At 41.0% G+C, this 18,697-nt stretch overlaps 1 protein-coding gene across 5 annotated transcripts in view; it reads left to right on the top strand.

Moving 5' to 3' along the window:
* MYO1D (myosin ID) overlaps positions 1-18,697 on the top strand; it is a 268,215-nt gene that overhangs the window by 83,673 nt on the left and 165,845 nt on the right. For all 5 annotated transcript variants that reach the window (XR_004972856.1, XR_004972858.1, XR_004972857.1 and 2 more), the window contains exons 2-8: positions 3,145-3,353; positions 5,116-5,209; positions 8,028-8,193; positions 10,140-10,193; positions 11,459-11,554; positions 14,353-14,469; positions 16,535-16,738. Coding sequence is in view for 2 of the 5 variants with exons in the window: in XM_036340564.1 (XP_036196457.1) it covers positions 3,145-3,353; positions 5,116-5,209; positions 8,028-8,193; positions 10,140-10,193; positions 11,459-11,554; positions 14,353-14,469; positions 16,535-16,738 (940 nt within the window). In the remaining 3 variants the exon portion in view is untranslated. The remainder of the gene's footprint in view (positions 1-3,144; positions 3,354-5,115; positions 5,210-8,027; positions 8,194-10,139; positions 10,194-11,458; positions 11,555-14,352; positions 14,470-16,534; positions 16,739-18,697) is intronic.

Genomic DNA, 18,697 nt, shown 5'->3' with positions numbered 1-18,697 from the left:
TGATGGGTAATTAGGAGAGTCACGTGAAGAGAACCTAAGACCAGAACACAGAAGACCTTGTACTTCGCTCTGGAGTTCACATACTTTAGGGCTCCTCATTGAAAGGGCGTGCGGTCATCTTGGCCACGGCAGTACATGCTTTCATTATCTTACCTATCATACTCTGCTGTTATTATCTATTTGCAGTACTTCCCTGTTCTTTTTCTTTTCTTAAATCCCAGAGTCAGGCCCCAGTGTCTGGTACAAAGTTGATCTTGGTCTCTTGTAAGCGGTGGCATCTTCCCATGTGTCCTCCAGGATCATTACAGCATTTGCCCCTGTAGGCAAACCCGGCAGGTGACCACATTACCTCCGGGAAGCTGACTTCATCCCCGAAGACTTTCCAGAGCAAATTGAAACCTTGGATGGTGTTCATGCGTCTGCTGGCACCCTCTAGCGGTGGTTTTCAGCCTAAGCAAATTTCGTCTTTGATAACCATGGTTTCAAATAAGATATGCCTGGGATGTTTTGTAAGGGGTGAAGCTTTGTATTTAATACCGTATTTGGATGAACCTTTGACTCTCTCTCCAAGTTAATAATGATGCCTGTGATCGTTCTGTCCGTGTGTTTTCAATGTCACCTAGAACTTTTAATTAACAAAATCATTTAATTTGAAGTAAAGTGAATTTGGGGGAAAGTCATGATTAGACAGACCTGGACTCTTAGAACATTCTAATCCCATGTGTTATTTGCTGTACCTCTTAGTCACCAAGTTCCACACTCATGAGGTAATTTTTTCTAATATCCTTTCTCTTCTCTTCTCTTCTCTTCTCTTCTCTTCTCTTCTCTTCTCTTCTCTCTCCTTTTCTTTCTTCCTTTTTTCCTGTGTGGACAGTGTTTTGTAAAACTAAAAGAATCCTGTTTTGATTTGTTTTTGACTCCTATCCTTGAAGACAGCTGTTGAGCATGTCATGCAGATTTGAAGGTTAAGCTAGACAGGCTGGGAAGTGAGCCTTCGCTTTTTATTACTTTTGTGTGTCTTTGAACATGAGCTGTGTAGACATTTTGCTTGTGACTAGCCACTAGTTTATTGGCGCAAGCGAATTATGATCACCGGATTAATTCCTTGTGTGTCGGGATCGCTGTGATTTAAGTAGCAATGATAATAAAATGAAAGCATTTATTAAAAATCTCCTTCCTGCATAACATAATTGGGAACATAAAATTAATTGCCTCTTTTTTAAAGCCCGTGCACAGTGCCAGGGGGAGAGGGATGTAATTATCACCATCTCACAGATGAAGAAGCTGAAACACCTGGAGGCTAAGCAGCTTTCCCGAGGTCTCACGGTTAAGGTTAATAAGTTTGCAATGTGAGCATTCAGACCCAGATGCAGAGGACTTGCAGCCACCCTTAAACTTGCTCACAGTCAGAGGATGCACAGGAAAACCACTGCAGAAAAAGGCACAGAAAACCCTGGTGCGGTTCATAGCTCCTATTTAAATATACGCCACCACTTGATAGAAATCTTGGTTTTAATTTACTGTTGACATTATCAACATCTGTTTGTTTCCACTCCTAATTATAACCACAGCCTTCGTTGTCATGCGAAGGAAGTTGAAGGTACTTTTTGGCCTTGTGGTCCCAAAGGCTTAGTTCTTGCCCTGCCCCACAGCAAGCGTGCTGGAGACACGGCTGCTGCCCAGGTCAGCGTTCTGCCCATCGTGGCGCTCCCTGCATGCTGCTCTCGGAATAGCCTGTGTGTCTGCCTGTGGCTCTCGGCAGGTGGAGTGGGATGGTGGCCACCACTTGTCTCCTTGGGTGTCGGCCTCGCTCTGGTTCACAGATGTGTATATGTGTGGGTTGATATGTACATAGTGACTATGTCTGGGTTTTCTAAATTTTAAATTATTTTCTTTGTAAATATAGGCATGTATGCTAGACATTGGGGTTTTTTTTTTGGGGGGGGGGGGCTTACTCTTTTTTTCTTTGTTCCTATGGCTTCTTCCAGCTGCCCACATGGCCTTCCTCCTCTTTACCCTGTTATATGTATAAAGGATACATAAGACAGCATGCAGTCTTCCATATTTTCCCATGCTTTTGTAATCATGTATAAAATATATCTATGTGCAGTTACATATGCCCGTCATATATGGGGTGGCTTTTTAGCCTTTTATGGTAAAAAGGTGGGATCATATTATAAAAACTTTTTAAAACCCATAAACCTTACGACCAGTTATCCCATTCTGGTGATCTCTCCCATAGAAATGAGAGCACTGATTCGTAGGGTTTTTCTTGTTTGTTTGTTTTTTTAAATATATTTTTATTGATTTCAGAGAGAAAGGGAGAGAGAGAGAAACATCAGTGATGAGAGAGAATCATTGATTGACTGCCTCCTGCACTCTCCCTATTAGGGATGGAGCCCACAACCCAGGCATGTGCCCTTGACCAGAATCAAACCCAAGACCCTTCAGTCTGCAGGCTGACGCTCTATCCACTGAGCCAAACCAGCTAGGCCTGATTTGTAAGGTTTTGTGTCAGGAGTGTTTTCTACAGTGTTACTCAAAATAGCAGGAAGGAAGGGGGGTGGTTAAATAAATAATGACTACCCCATGGGATTTTAGGCAGCCATTCAAAAAATGGATTTGACTTATGCCAGAAACGTCTCCTCTGCCATCCTCTCTGTTATGGATTCACTGGTTTTATCCCTTTTCTGACATTTGAGTGGGGTTTCAAGAGGGAAGAGAAATACATGTTTTTGGACCTTTTTCTGTATAATTGAAAATCTGGCTCAGTCGATGCAAGACCTGGTTTAACTTAATTTTTCTTCCTAGAGCGCTTAGGTTGTCTTCAACTGTCCCTCCTACCCCCTCTTACTGTACCTTCTCTATTTTGGAGATTAGGAATCCCCTGCCCCTCACAGAATTAGATTCTTTCTTCTTTCTTGGCTTCTGACACCTACTGGGCCTTCCCAGCAGCAGCATCTCAGCCCAGCCTCAAACGGTCATTTCTAAACTGCAAACTCAGAACCAAGGAGACGGCAGTTCAGAAACGGTGTGCTTGTGGCGTTTGGATTTTCTTGGAGAGAAGAGACGCACAGAAAAAAAAAGAAATAGCATCTCTGTGTAACCACATCTACGTCTTCCTTTTCTTTTACTTCTGCACAGGTTTGAAAAGGGGCGCATCTACACATTCATCGGAGAAGTTGTCGTTTCTGTAAATCCCTACAAGTCGCTGAACATCTATGGGAGAGAGACGATTGAGCAGTATAAAGGCCGGGAGCTGTACGAGAGGCCGCCTCACCTGTTTGCTATTGCCGATGCCGCCTACAAGGCCATGAAGCGGAGATCCAAAGACACTTGTATTGTGATATCAGGTATTTTAGGGAGGGGGTCCCCTGTACTTCCAAGGTTAGACTGTATTTCATTTATTAGGTACTCAAGGATCCAAATGTTTCATTAGATCTTTTTTTGAAGTTAGAAACGTAAGCAATTTTTAGAAGAAAAAAAAATGTGATGAACATACAAAATTATTTATATCATTTCCGACCACCCTCTAGTCTTGGTTCATTTACAAAATACATGTTACGTTTGGATGGACCTCTAGACAGTTTTGTAGACTGAGCTGCCATGGAAATTCCTTCCATCTCAAACACATAAAAGTACCGGACAAATTGTAACAAAAGTTATTTTAGGTAATGACAGGGTGAAACCGAGAAAATGAAATCCTGGTACCAAGAATGAAAGAATGAACTCAGTCAGAGTGGTGAATGGGAGCTAGTGTTGAGGGGGCCCCGAAATAGGCTCGGAGAGCTGGGGGTGCTCCACCAGGAGGGAGACGGACCCCAAAGGCCCAAGGAGTGGAGCTGACCCAGGAGGGCCTCTCCCAAACTGTGGAAACTTCTTCTGGTGCTAATGGCACCTTACATTTTGCATGAGTGGCTTTATACTTTTGAAAACAGTTTTATGATCTTTATTCCATTTTGATTATTGCAACAGCTCTGAGTGGTAGGTAAAGCAGTTGTGTTTCTACTTTATAGAGGAGACTATCAAGGGTCAGAAGAGTTAGGAGTTAGAGAACGATAGCCTAGGACTACATTCTGTGAAAACAAACTATGTTAAGCAATATTGCCTGATTGTATTAAGTGAACACAAAAAGTCCGTTCCCTTAGAATGTCTCTCCCCCCCCCAAAAAAGAATAATTTCAGCAGTAACACTATGAACAATAGTGTTTATCTTTTTATACCTTTTCTTTCATGTACAAATACATATAGTGACACATCATATATAATTATGTTGTAAATGCACAATTAGAGAATTATGTTATAGCTGCTATTACATACCTTGTTTTTTTTCACTTAACAATATATAATGGACATCTTTTCATCAGATAATTGTGTAGTAGTCTACCGAATCATAGTTTATTTCCCCTATCCTCTATTTATGAGCATATTATTTTCAGATTTTAGCTATGATATGTAGCCAGCAAAAAGCCTTTTGAAAAGTATGATGATTATTACTATATTAGTATTTTATTATTTCTACAGGTAGAATTTTGGGGTCAAAAGGCATAAACATTTAAAAATTGGGGTAGGTAATTCAGAATTGACCTTTTCTTCCCCCTTTTACCAGTTGTCATGCTTTTTCTGTGATACCCTGTGTCTGAAGCTTGCTTGCTGCCTGTTTTTTGTTGTTGTTTTTTTACCAAAATTGCTCTAATTTTCATTTTCTGAAAGAATTATTTTGTCCCCAGTAAAATAAAAGGAAATACTGTTATAGAAAAAAGGTAATATTCATTTAGCTGTGGCTACTGTTTGAATCATTAGCTTACTTTTTTCCTACGAGACAAGAATCACTGCAAAGGGCTAAGACAAGTCTAAGGAACTAGTTTATCACATTTTAGTTTATGATTTTTTTACTAAATATATCTTGATTTGTAATCTATATGTTTCTTTACTTCTACAATAGTCTTGCTTTTTTCAACATGGCTAGAACCAATACCACATCAAGACAGGATGACAAAACTCCAAAAAAGGCAAACATTAAAACATAGGGATTTTAAATAACTAACTAACATGACAATTTTAAATTATCCCATTAAAAATGAGCTTGCTTAAGCCTGGCACAATTTTCCCCCAGGGGAGAGTGGAGCTGGCAAAACCGAAGCCAGTAAGTACATCATGCAGTACATTGCGGCCATCACCAACCCCAGCCAGAGAGCCGAGATTGAAAGGTAAGGGCAACCTCCTAATGGGGAAAAATTTTGATTAGAGCTTTACTTTCTACAGAGAATCGGCTAGACCTAAACTCTGATATGTATCAACTATTTATTGATGATAAACTGCTTTGATTCTCCTATCGCATGCTGTCTCTACTTGTATTTATATCACTCTATTTCTATATTTGTTTTTATTTTTAAATATATTATTGATTTCAGAGAGGAAAGGAGAGGGAGAGGGAGAGGGAGAGAGAGAGAGAGAGAAACATCAATGATAAGAGAGAATCATTGATTGGCTGCCTCCTGCATTCCTGCATGCCCCCTACTGGGGATCAAGCCTGCAACTAGGGCATGTGCCCTGATAGGGAATCGAACCTTGACCTCCTGACTTATAGGTCGACACTCAACCACTGAGCCATGCCAGCTGGACTCTATATTTCTTTTTAATAGGGAGAAAAAGCTGACTACTGTGGTATAAGCTTTACATAAAGATAAAATAAGATTATTCTGAAACAGATGAAAGTGTCTCTTTTCTAGTTTATAACTGCTTCCTTAATTGTTGTGTGTGGTCAGCAAAGACATTATAATTCACACTGGCGGTTTTTACGGCGCAAATGCTCACAGGTTTCTTGCTCTTTCTAGTTCTGTCTTTTAAAAGTCGTGTTCTGAGGAGCCCTAGGTTCCTGAGCGTGCAGGGGCTCTGGGAGGCAGATCCATGCCATCATTATTACAATTAGAACCCCTGAATGTAGCCGTTCTAAGTATGATTTATTTTCTGAAAGGGTTTCAGCCACCCCAGGCGCCACTCACTGCAAGATGAGTAACAGAGCTCCCGGGCACTGCCTGGGGCCCCGCAGTTACCACAGTGACTGGCACATAGTAATTATATTGTAAATGTGTAAGGAATGAATGGATGGGTTTTTTATTTAGTTTTTGTTTGTTTAAAATAAAAATATGGTGCTTTTATTTTATTTTAAAGAGAGAAGAAAGGAGAGGGAGTGAGAGAGAGAGAAACATTGATGGGAGAGAGAAACAGCGATCAGTTGCCTCCTGTATGTACTCCAACAGGGATCAAACCCACAACCTGGGTATGTGCCCCACCCGGGAATCAAAGCAATCCTGTGGTACATGGGGCCAACTGAGCCACACTGGCCAGGGCTAGATGGGTTTATTTTAAAAGAAAGGAAGAAATGTGGCTATAAAGCAACATGACTCAACTTTCTTATGTGGTGTGGACTTTTTGAAGAGAAAAAAGGATTTTTTCAGAGTTGCTACTTTGAAACTCAATATTCCCTTACTGAAGAGCAACACTCCATATATGTATCCCTATCTTCAATTTTATGAATAGAAAGAAGGGATGCTGGTTTGATGTGAGAGAAGAGAATTTAGAGTACATTACCCAATGTGGGCTTTCTTCTTTTTGTTGTAATTGGGCTGGATGGTCAGGGCAGAGGATTTATTTTTGTTCTTTGCGACACATTTCCCACTTTTCATTCTGTCTTTGCAATCTAAATAAGACAAAAATATGAGTAAGTTTTTAAAATTTCTCTAAGAGCTCAGGAGAATAACTGGCTGAGAACAAAATTGATTTTATAAGTAAACCCAGTTGGTGTAGTGGAATATGGCATACTAGAAGCCTGGTGCATGAAATTCACGCACGGGTAGGATCCCTAGGCCTGGCTGGTGATCAGGGCCAATCGGGGCCTTCTGGCTGCCAGCCAGGGCCTTCCTTCCGGCTGCCAGCTGGGGCCTCCCTTCCCCGGTTACTCCTGCAGGTATGTTCATATGAGATGAATTCTGTCAGTGAAATAGAAAAGACATAAGTAGTAGGATGAAGTTAAAATATGTCCATCAGGAGACACTGCTCTGTAGAAGGATAGCAATCATTAAAAAATGAATTAACTGCCCAGCCAGCGTGGGTCAGTTGTTGAACATCAGCCTATGAACCAGGAGGTCACGGTTCGATTCTGGGTAAGGGCACATGCCTGGGTTGCAGGCTCAATCTCCAGTAAGGGTCGTGCAGGAGGCAGCCAATCAAGGATTCTCTCTCATCATTGATGTTTCTATCTCTCTCCCTCTCCCTTCCTCTCTAAAATCAATAAAAGTATGTATATTTTTAAAAATAAACTGATACAAGAGAGATGCCATAGAGCTTCAAATGAAACGATGAGAAATTTGTAAAATAATAAAAACCACACTGATGACATATAAGTAAGTGCAATTAATTTCAAAATTCTAGGCTTTATAAGCAAGTACTTTTAGAAATTGTCTCATTTTCTGTTTCACCCTTTCTTTTCAGAGCACACTATTTTAAGATTATTCTTTATGTAAATAAAACATGTTTATTTAAAAGAAAAACTAAAAATTACAGCATTACATTGGAGGTGAACATTTCCTGAAATCCCATTCTACTTACCCCATCAGCCTAGGTAACCATAGTGAAGTGTACTCTTCCCTCTAGATTTTTTAAAAGCATTTACTAACACATGTGCATGAGCACATTCACTCACATATGTGTACACACACACACACACACACACACACACACATCCTGCAATACATATTATATTGCAACTTAATTTCTCATTAATATATTCTGGACATTTTTCTATATCAGTGTATATTATTCTGGGAAACAATAATTTATTTCTATTTGTCCCTATTGGTGGACATTTAGGTTGTGTTGAGGGGCAGGCGTGTACACTGTATAGCAAACAATGCTATAGTAAACATCTTTGTATGACTATTTGCATGCTTTTCAATGAAGTCTAGTTTTTTTTAAGGCCCAGCCTTTAAAACTTTTTATAAAGACTTTGATTTGTCTGTGTTCAAGGGTGAAGAATATGCTACTTAAGTCCAACTGTGTCCTGGAAGCTTTTGGAAATGCCAAAACCAACCGTAATGACAACTCAAGCAGGTTTGGGAAATACATGGATATCAACTTTGATTTCAAGGGGGACCCTATTGGCGGACATATCAGTAACTACTTACTGGAGAAGGTAAAATGTGCTTGATCTCTCAGGGTAACATAAGTGTTGAGGTTGTTTTTATAAACCTAATTAGAGAATTTCTTTAATTGCTTCAAAGTAGCTTTTAATCTAATTCTCCCTCTCTTCTGCTCCTCAGTTAGCTTTCTGTGACAAGATATTCTCCTTTCATGTTCTTTTATTAGCATTTACAATAGGAAGTTCAACAAAGTTACAGATTTTGTAGGTAAAGATTTAGATATGTGAGTGGGAGGGATGGGGGTGCTCTGTGAGTGTGTGCCCACTTCTGGATAAGTTTTAACCAAACACCAATCGAGGACTAATCAGTTCTACCCTTTTTATACATCACCACCTCCCATATGTTTTGGGGTTTTTTGGTTTGTTTGTTTTTGGTTTTTTGTTGTGTGTTTTTTTTTAATATATTGATTTTTCACAGAGCGGAAGGGAGAGGGATAGAGAGCTAGAAACATCAATGAGAGACGAACATCGATCAGCTGCCTCCTGCACACCTCCTACTGGGGATGTGCCTGCAACCAAGGTACATGCCCTTGGCTAGAATCAAACCTGGGACCTTTCAGGTAGAGCGTGGGTAGGCCGACGCTCTACCCACCGAGCCAAACCGGTTAGGGCATGTTTGTTTTTAATGCATTGCAGAAGAACTATCATGTTCATTCCCTGAATGACACTCTTTTCAAACAATCACGTCCATACTCTTTTTTAAATTCAGATATAACTGCCAGATAGCATTGTATAGGTTTAAGGTATACAATGTATTGCTTTCCTACTTCCGTATGTTTTACTTCTGATTAATTTGAAATCTCATTTTCTTCTCGTTTCTATTTGTAGCATTCTTTTTTTTTTTAAATATATTTTATTGATTTTATACAGAGAGGAAGGGAGAGAGATAGAGAGTTAGAAACATCGATGGGAGAGAAACATCGATCAGCCGCCTCCTGCACATCTCCCACTGGGGACGTGCCCGCAACCCAGGTACATGCCCTTGACTGGAATCGAACCTGGGACCTTTCAGTCCGCAGGCTGACGCTCTATCCACTGAGCCAAACCGGTTTTGGCTGTAGCACTCTTTATGGCAGTACAGTGCAGTATAGTCCATTTTTGTTTGTGAAATGGAAGTCAAACTGATAAGGAAATTATGTGTTTCTATCAGAGGCCGTTTAAAAAGGATAGGAAATGCCAGGTATTATCAGGGTTTTTCCAGATGTTTCATGGCTTCACTTCATGTGCATATTCAGTCAAGGGGGCCCCTGTGAATGAACATGCATTTTCATAGTAGCAGCCTCTTCATAGCAGTCTTTTGGGGACCACGTCAGGCAGGGGTCTCTGTAGACTGATCTTACTCAACTGATTTTATTACAGAATATAAGGCATTGCGCTTTGCAATCCCAGCAGGCCCTGGAGAAGGGAATGTTGAAGCTATTCATCCCTAATTGCTCCTTCCTATTCTCTCCACTTCCAATTTTTCCTCCAAAAAAAAAATTCATCTTTAAGGTCAAGAACTCTGTTTTAAGCAGTAAAAAGAATTATCAAAAAGTTGCACAGAGCCCTAATCGGTTTGGCTCAGTGGCTAGCTAGAGCCACGGCCTGCGGACCAAGGGGTCCCAGGTTCGATTCCGGTCAAGGGCATGTACCTTGGTTGCGGGCACATCCCCAGTGGGGAGTGTGCAGGAGGCAGCTGATTGATGTTTCTCTCTCATCAATGTTTCTAACTCTCTATCCTCTCCCTTCCTCTCTGTGAAAAAATCAATAAAATATATATTTTAAAAAAAAAAAAGTTGCACAGAAAGCCCCATAAAGGAGACCTCGTTCGATGGGTACTGTCCATGGGATCCTCAGGACATTTACACTCACTGTTGATACAGGACTCCCTAGAGGGTGGCTCCTGTTTTGTTTCAGGGGTACATTCTCAAATTAACAATTTTAATTTGTTTGTTTCTTAGTCTCGAGTGATTGTGCAACAGCCAGGAGAAAGGAGCTTTCATTCTTTCTATCAGGTTAGTCATCTGTGGTGCAGATAATTGATCATTTGCTCAGTTGTGCAGGAAATGAATGTGTTTATGTTGGGGTTCTCCCCTGTCCTGTGCCTCCCTTGCCTCCATTGGCCCATGACACAGCACACGCATGCACACATCCTACCCCATGTGCATCCTCAGAGATTTGAGTAGCATGACTATGAGACAGAGCTGCCAGGTGGGTAACCAGCCAGGTGACTGCCTTGGTTGAGCAGCGCCTGCATTTCTTTGCAGTGTAGCTAACAGTTAAATGACTTGTAAAAGCTTTTGAAGTGGGACATCCTGAATATGTTAAATTAATTTTGTTTTATTTTGAATTGAAGCTGTTCAATTTGGGAACTTAGAGGTGGGAGCACAAACTCCGTTTATTTTGCTCTTGGAGACTATAAAGCGATATGAGTACTTAAAAAATGAATTTATGATTCAAGAGAATTGTTGTCTTTACCCTATCAAAGCTGTGATTGCTTTGGGAAAAAAAACTATGAATAGCTCTTTTGGGAATGCTCTTAGTGACTAAGACAGAATCTTTTAGAATAGCCCTCCTGTTGGCAAGTCTTTCTACTGAGAAAACAAGTCTGATACTTTATTATACTTTTTTAGAGCCGAATGTAATATAAACCAGTGCTTATAAATAAACTGGGTGACCAAATTAAACAATACCATCTTGGATTTTTGTAAAATAAAATTATAAATCACTAAGATTGATTCCCACGTGTAAACTTTCAGTTATCCAATTGTCCTCCTTGCCTGAGACCCAGAGCTGGATGAGGGAAAGCTGGTTTTTTCCATTGTGATTCAGCCTATGACTGCCTGCGGGTACCTCTTACTTCCACGGCAATATTGACTTTTCTGAATTCTCAAACACGACTCTAACGTTTCTGGATATTGAGGCTGCTAAGCAAGTAACCAGCATAGAGCCTGGGCTCCTGTTTTACAAATGATCAGAGGAAAAGCAAAAACCTTTATGCCAGTTTTATTACGAAAGAACTAAGACTTTTAAAGTTATTTTCTTCACGATTGTGTAATATTCCCCATGACTGATAACTACTGAAACCGTTTACTTTCAAGGTAAAAAAAAAAAAAAAAAAGAAAAGAAAAGAAACAAAAGAAAACTTTAAAGCCGGAAACAGGAGGACCTCAGTAAATGAAGCCCAGAAAATGAATAAAAGCTGGATTGCCATTGTCAGGACATCTGCTGTATTTGGTTTAGTATGTATTTTGCTCATTTACTTTATGCTATTTTTCAGCTACTCCAAGGAGGTTCTGAACAGATGCTTCGCTCTCTGCATCTCCAGAAATCCCTTTCATCCTACAACTACATCCATGTCGGAGCTCAGTTAAAGGTGAGCGTTTCCTCTTTGAGATTGTTCAGATACAGAAGCAGAGCATGGGAGGGGACATTAAATAATTATTGGGTCCAGCCTGCTGCCTTTAGGCAAATGAATGACTCTTCCCTTATTAAAATTCTCAGGGGCAGAGAGACAATGCATGATTGACTCAACAACTTTGCCTAATAACCCATTACTTTATCTTATCACCATCTGACAGGAAGTTTCTCTCCTGTGATCTTGTGGTTTCTTTTCATTTTTAATCCTCTTCTTTTATTTTGACACTGTAAAAATGTTACTGTATGATTAGGAAATCCACCTCAAAAGAAAATACCATGTGATTTGGCCAAAGGCAAGTTGTTAAGACAAGAGAAAATTTAAGAACATTTTGGTTGAACTGACTATCGAAGTTCTCCGTTCACTATTTTTTCAGCTATTGATGTAGCCTAGCAGTAGTTTTGTGACCCTTGCAGCATTTCCGTTTAGCTTTGATATTTTACCATTTTTCCCTTCTTCCTTTGCATATGAGTCCTTGCATGCAATGCAGGTACTTTTTGCTTTTATTTTAGTTGGTTTTCTGCTGGTCATTTTTCAGCTAACCCTAATAATAGTTTGTTGATGGTAGGATATGAAACAATAGTCACAGTATTATTCTAATTTGTTGGGGGAAGGTACTGTTTACAAATACATAAAATATGATATAGAGAGAAATAGATCAACATTTTAATAGTTTATTCTGGATTGATGGTATTACAGATATTTGTGTTCTGCTTTTCCATATTTTAAATGTCTTCTATAATTAAGAATGCATTGGGGGGAAAATAAAAGAATATATAAAAGGCAGGGATCTAAGATGTGGGAGGTGTTCTTTTTATTTCAAAATGTTTATTATTCATCTTAAGCTAATGATACCTGCATTACTAGTTTACCTGTATTTTTATTGCCGTGCATAGAAATAAATTATATTTATGGTTTTGCAATTAATTTTCCATCGTTTAACATTTAAGTTGCATGATTTATTTATTTATTTTTTTACTTTTACATTCATCAGAGAACACGGTATTTGGCCAGAAATTAATTAAAAACAAAACATTAGAGGACAACACTCCAGCTTCTGAGATAGGCCAGAAGTACTAAAGATGCATAAAGGACTATACATCCAACACTTAAAAAACATTCCTTTTTATCAAATTGTCTTATTGACCAAATTACTTTTGGCCAGGTCACACAGAGCCCATTCCCCATCTGTCCCCCCTCAACCCACCCCCTCCCGAAAAGCAAGAATTAAATGAACATTTAACCTTCTCTCTAAGCTAAATTTAGTTTAGGTTCCCTTTTCATCAAAGTTTTCCATTCCTCCTTTTTATTTCTTCCTCTATAATAAAAGCAAAGACTTATATACATGGTCATAGTGTCTTCTTAAAAAAGATGAACCTAAAGGAAACAAAAATATGCTGAAGCCTACCATCCAGAAATAATTATTGATTGCAGTTTATGTGTAACCTCTGATACTTGTCCAGTGTTTTTTATGTGTTAAAAATTAAGCAGGTGCTTTCTATGAATTCTCATTCAGTTCTCACAGCAGTCCTGTAAGAAATGAGTTATTATGTCCATTTTACCCATGAGGAAATTGAGACTCAGTGAGGTGAAGTATCTTGTCCAGGGTCAAGGAACAGGTAGGTGGAGGGCCTTGCGTGTTTGTGTCCCAGACACTGGAGGACCCCATCCTGTGCCCTTTCTCAGCAGGTGAGAAACTTGCCAGGGAAAGGGCCAGTCTGGCCCGCCAGGTGCTGCTTTGGGAGAACTTTGAAGATAGGTAGTTGCCATTGCTTCCTTGTGAATTTCTATTAATATACTTAGGTTTCTAACCTGATGGCTACAGCTTCTCAAGGCTTAGTCCAGTCGGCTGCTACAACAAAAATACCATAAGCTGGGTGGCTTATAATACACAACAGATGTTTATTTCTCACAGGCTGGGAAGTCCACGATCAAGGTGCCTGCAGATTCAGTGTCTGGTGAAGGCCCACTTTCTGGTTTATAGATGGCACTTCCTCACAGGGCAGGAGGGACAATAAATCTCTGTGCCTCTTTGATAAAAGGGCACTAACCCCATTGTGAAGGCTCCACCCTCATGACCTCATCGCTTCCCAAAGGCCCCGCCTCCTAAAATCATTGCCTTTGGGGTTAGGATTTCAACTTGGGAATTCTGCGGGGACACAGACATTTCATCTATAGCAAACCCCCTGAACCAGTTAGAAGGTCAGATTCACTGAATGTCTGTGAAAAGGTGAAATTATAGGCCCAGACTGTTGACTATTAGCTTCACTGAATGATTGAGGCAGGTTGCTTTGCGTTGAGGGTCTTCTTTTCCTCACCTGTGAAATAACCTGGCCGTGCAGGAGAGGGAGTGCTGTTTCCAGCCTCAGCAAGACCGAGTGAGGGACCAAAGGCCCAGGAGACGATGCCAAGCATGTGTGTGTCTTGGAGGCTCCACAGCCAGGGTTTCCCTTTGGAGCTCACATCCCCTGCTGTTTCCTTCCTTCATCCCAGAGCAGCGATCCCCTTCGCTGAATCAGCTCAGGACTTGCTCCCTCCTGGAGGGTCCAGGAGTGACAGCAGCTCTCACACACAAGTGGGCATTGTTGGTGCTGCAGGACGTTTCTACCCTGGAAATCATTGTTATTTTCTCTGCATTCTCAATGACGTACGACACAAGCATCAAGACCTTGACTAAACTTAAAAATTTCGTCTCATCATTGTTTTAATGCTCATGTGAAATGCCTGTGACTTAACTTTTCCATTTTCATTCCTAGTCTTCTATCAATGATGCTGCCGAATTCAAAGTGGTAGCTGATGCCATGAAAGTAATTGGCTTCAAACCTGAGGAGATTCAGACCGTGTATAAAATTTTGGCGACTATTCTTCACTTGGTGAGTAGGGACATCTCTCAGAATCTGTCACCTCCCTGTGGCGGTAGGATGCTCTTTCAGAAGAGTTTGGGTGGTTTTTTTTTTTCCCCTATAGATTTCAGAAGTAATGTTTTGAAGAAATTTCTCCATCAAGAGTTCTCTCCACCATATAATAATATTTTCCAAGCCACGGTAGGATTTGAGACTGTGGCTTGACTTAATTATCTTATTGGTATGTCTGACTTTGAAGTGGTTCATCTCAAGAATGAAAGAATTCAGCAATGATGTGACTAAAAACTTTTGGACAGAATGAATTCCTAACAGCATTGTAAACATTGGAGCCATAGATTATTGGAACTGGAGTTTTGATGGTCTCGTTTTGCAGGTTGGGGGATGAGCCCAATGGTGGCAGCATGACTGGGTCAGAGGCACAGAGTTCACGGCTGCCAGCACCATGGACCACGCTGGCTGCATTATGGTCCAGTTGTTTTCCATGACCCCACACCAAACCCAGAGGAAGGGAGGAACCCTGGGTTAGATTTCTTTCATTAACCATCTGTGCAGGGGTGGGCAAAAGTAGGTTCACAGTTGCATTGTGACATTCTTTTGAATTAATACAGCTGTTGTAATAATCATAGCCTGCATGTCTTTCCATGTAAACAACTGTCAACCAACTTTTGCCCGCCCCTGTATATTTGGACATGTTTAAAACATAATGAACATGCAACCTTACAATAAATGAGTGACAGCATGAATTCAAATATGGAATAAAAATTACTTTGCACTTTACCATCACAAGATTTAACTCTAAATGAATCAGGACCTATATAAAAATACTATGTAGCAATATAAATGATATCTTGTGTTTCTGACTGGGAGACTTTAATGTGATAAATTGTCTCATTCCTAAAACTACTTTATAAATATAGTTATAACAGTATCCTCCAGAATCCAAATAGAAATTTTGTTTTGAAGTTGCCATAATCATTCTAGAATTTACCTGGAACAGTAAACATGTAAGAGGAGCAAATAAAAATGTATTAAAGAGGAAGAGTAGAGTAGGGGGAAGTGGGGAGAGGAAACATGACTAATTTTTACCAGGTTTTAAATGATAATAAAAGCTATAAAACCTTAAAACTTGTTGCAAAATTCACCAGCTTAATCAACTGATTAGCTGATGTGCTGGACACTTGGTTAGTAAGTGTTTCTTGAATGAATGGAATATAAATAGACTCAACAACTTGGAGAGGATTTAATATATAATAGAGGTAACATTTCAAATCAGGACGAAAAGCTGAACTATTCAATAAGTACTCTTGGAGCAACTCACAAACTGTCAGAAAAAACAAGGTTAGACTCTTACTTTACCCCACATACAGACAAATTCTAGGTGGATCAAAAGCTTAAATGTACGAAAAAACTGTTCAACTATTAGAAGAAAATATTGAATACTTATAAAATCTTTGGAGTACAGATGGTCTAAGTATGACACCCAAGAAAGATTCATAAGGAAAAGATGCATAGATTTGACTACATCAAAATATAAAACATCTACCCATCAAAAACATATACTGAAAGTTAAAAGAGACAGGTGTCTGGAGAAGAGAGGAAAAATGATGGATGAAGCGCTAGGTATTTATATGTCATACTAGAGGCCCGGTGCATGAAATTTGTGCACGGGGGCGGGGGGGGGGTCACTCAGCCTGACCTGCACCCTCTCCAATTCGGGAGCCCTCAGGGGATGTCCTACTGATGGCTTAGGCCCGCTCCCCATGGTTCTCTGCTGTCTGTAGGGCCTGCTTGGCCGCTCCCGGGTCGCTGGCGCGACGACGGCCAAGCAGCCCCTGCTCTCAGTGCCCCCCACCCCTCACAGGACTGGAGGACTCCAGCGGGGCTGAGAGGACTGGGTGCCGCCATCTTTGTGTTGGAGTAATGGTTAATTTGCATACTACTCTTTCATTAGATAGGATATTTAGGAAAATATGTGCTACAAACAAAGTCACTTTGCATTATATAACTATCCCTGACATACTGTTTCAGAATCTCATTGGCAATGGTGTGTCTCATTTCTTCACTCCTGGTATAGGGAAATTTAAAATTCATAGTGGATGGTGACACGCCTCTCATTGAAAACGGCAAGGTCGTATCCATCCTAGCAGAATTGCTCTCCACCAAGACGGACATGGTTGAGAAAGCCCTTCTTTACCGGACTGTGGCCACAGGGCGTGACATCATTGACAAGCAGCACACGGAGCAGGAAGCGTGCTACGGCAGGGACGCCTTCGCAAAGGTGGGATTTCAGCTCATGTTCTCTGGGCCTGGTGTGGGTCTCAGTTTCATTTTATCTTATTTACTTTTTAAAAAAATATTTTTATTGATTTCAGAGAGGAAGGATGAGGGGGAGAGAGAGAAACATCAGTGATGAGAGAGACTCATTGATTGCCTGCCTCCTGCACACACCCTCCTGGGGATGGAGCCCACAGCCGGGCACGAGTCCCAACCAGACTTGAACTGTGACCTCCTGCTTCATAGGTCTACACTCAATCACTGTGCTATGCCCGCCAGGCTCAGTTGCAGTTTTAGTGAATTGCTGTGAGGATGTGTTCAGAGGTCCCTTGAAAGTAGCTTCAGGCTTTTAGAGACTTTGGTCATGATACTTTTTGGCCATCACAGTCTACATCAACACCCCTGATTGTGAGCATCTCTGTTGGAAAATGATCTGAGAAAAGCAAAGCTGACCGACCGACTGGCAAGCCCAGGGCACTTGCTTTGGGGGTCCCTCGCTCAGATGGTCCCCTCTCACACACCTGATTTTGCTTCTCTCACTCAATAATGCTTCGTGGAAGGCCCCTTCAAGTCCACAGATGGCGTCTGCTCTATTCTGTTTGTCTGTGTACCAGTGTGCGGTGATGGTTCCATCATGCATTAGATGTCCTCCTCCTAAGTCATTTACCTTGCTTACTTCCTTGCCACTGCAAACAATGCTGCAATTGGCCCCATACATCTCTCTCTCTACACACACAAGTGCTTTTATTTCCGTTGGATGGACGCCCAGGAATGAGCTTGCCAGACCAAAGGACATGCTGATTTTAAATGTTAAATTTACTGGTTTTTATGGGTACCTAGTTATAGCTCATTCTTTCTTTAATTTTCATGACGAGTGTATCTGAGCATCTTGTCATAGAAGGTATTTAAATCTGCACTGAGTATTGCCTGGCTCTATCCTTTGTGCATGTGTCTTTGGGGCTGTTACCTTTTTATCGTCCGTTTGTAAAAGCTGGTCACTTTAACCCTTGGTCTATTTTCTGCGTGGCAAACATTTTATGTTTTTCAAGTCTTACATTTTCTTTTTTATTTTGCTGGTTGATGAGATTGCTTTCTGTTCCACTTTTTATTTGTGTAAGTCTCGGGTGTGGTTTTTAGTCTTGGGAAGAATTTGAATGCATCTCACTGCAATGGGGAGTGGAGGATTTGAAGGTGGGACAGTGCCATCAAGTTTGAATTTTTAAAATGATCATTCTGACCTCAGTATGGAGAATCTTAGGGGAGGAGGGGAGGAGGGAGGGCAAGAATGGTAGCAAAGAGGCCAATTAGAAGGGGACGTTTCAGTAATCTAGGAGAGAGACAGCGACAGCCTGGGCTAGGGAGGTAGCAGTGGCAGTGGGGAGAAGAGGGTGAGTTGAGACCAACTGTGTTTGGAAAATAAAATTCACAGGACCTGTTTGTTTGGAGAATGAAGAAATCAAGGGACTTCCTTAACGTGGTCTGGCTCCAGCCTACCGCTCCTGCCTCCATTTTTCACTCCCGCACATGAGCCTTCTCTAAGGCCTTACATGATGTCTTCATCCCTTTCTCCTTCGGCCACAGGGCCCTGCACGTGCTGTTTCCTCTGCTCTGATGGTTCTTCTCTCTCCTCTCACCTGGTAACTCTCACTCATCCTGCTCTCAGCCCACTTTCTCAGGGAAGCCTTGCCTGGCCTCTCTGAACACTGAACAGGCTCAGTTCTCCTCAGATCTCACACACCTGTCCTTTAGAGTGAGTCAGTGTGTGTGTGCGCACATGTGTGTGATTTTCCCTTCACCTGGCTCCTTAAGCTCCTTGGAGAAGACCATGTCTATATTTGCTTAGCACCGTAAAAATAAATTCCTATGTTTCTCTTTCCATTTATTCATGGTGAAAAGTAGGGTAGGAGCAGTTGGGGGGGGGGTGGGGAGATGATGGTGTCAGGTCACGCGTAGGCATCTGGAG

The sequence above is a fragment of the Myotis myotis genome, unplaced genomic scaffold (genome assembly GCF_014108235.1).
Source record: "Myotis myotis isolate mMyoMyo1 unplaced genomic scaffold, mMyoMyo1.p scaffold_m19_p_17, whole genome shotgun sequence".
NCBI lineage: Eukaryota > Metazoa > Chordata > Mammalia > Chiroptera > Vespertilionidae > Myotis > Myotis myotis.
This window is presented reverse-complemented; position numbering and strand designations above follow the sequence as displayed.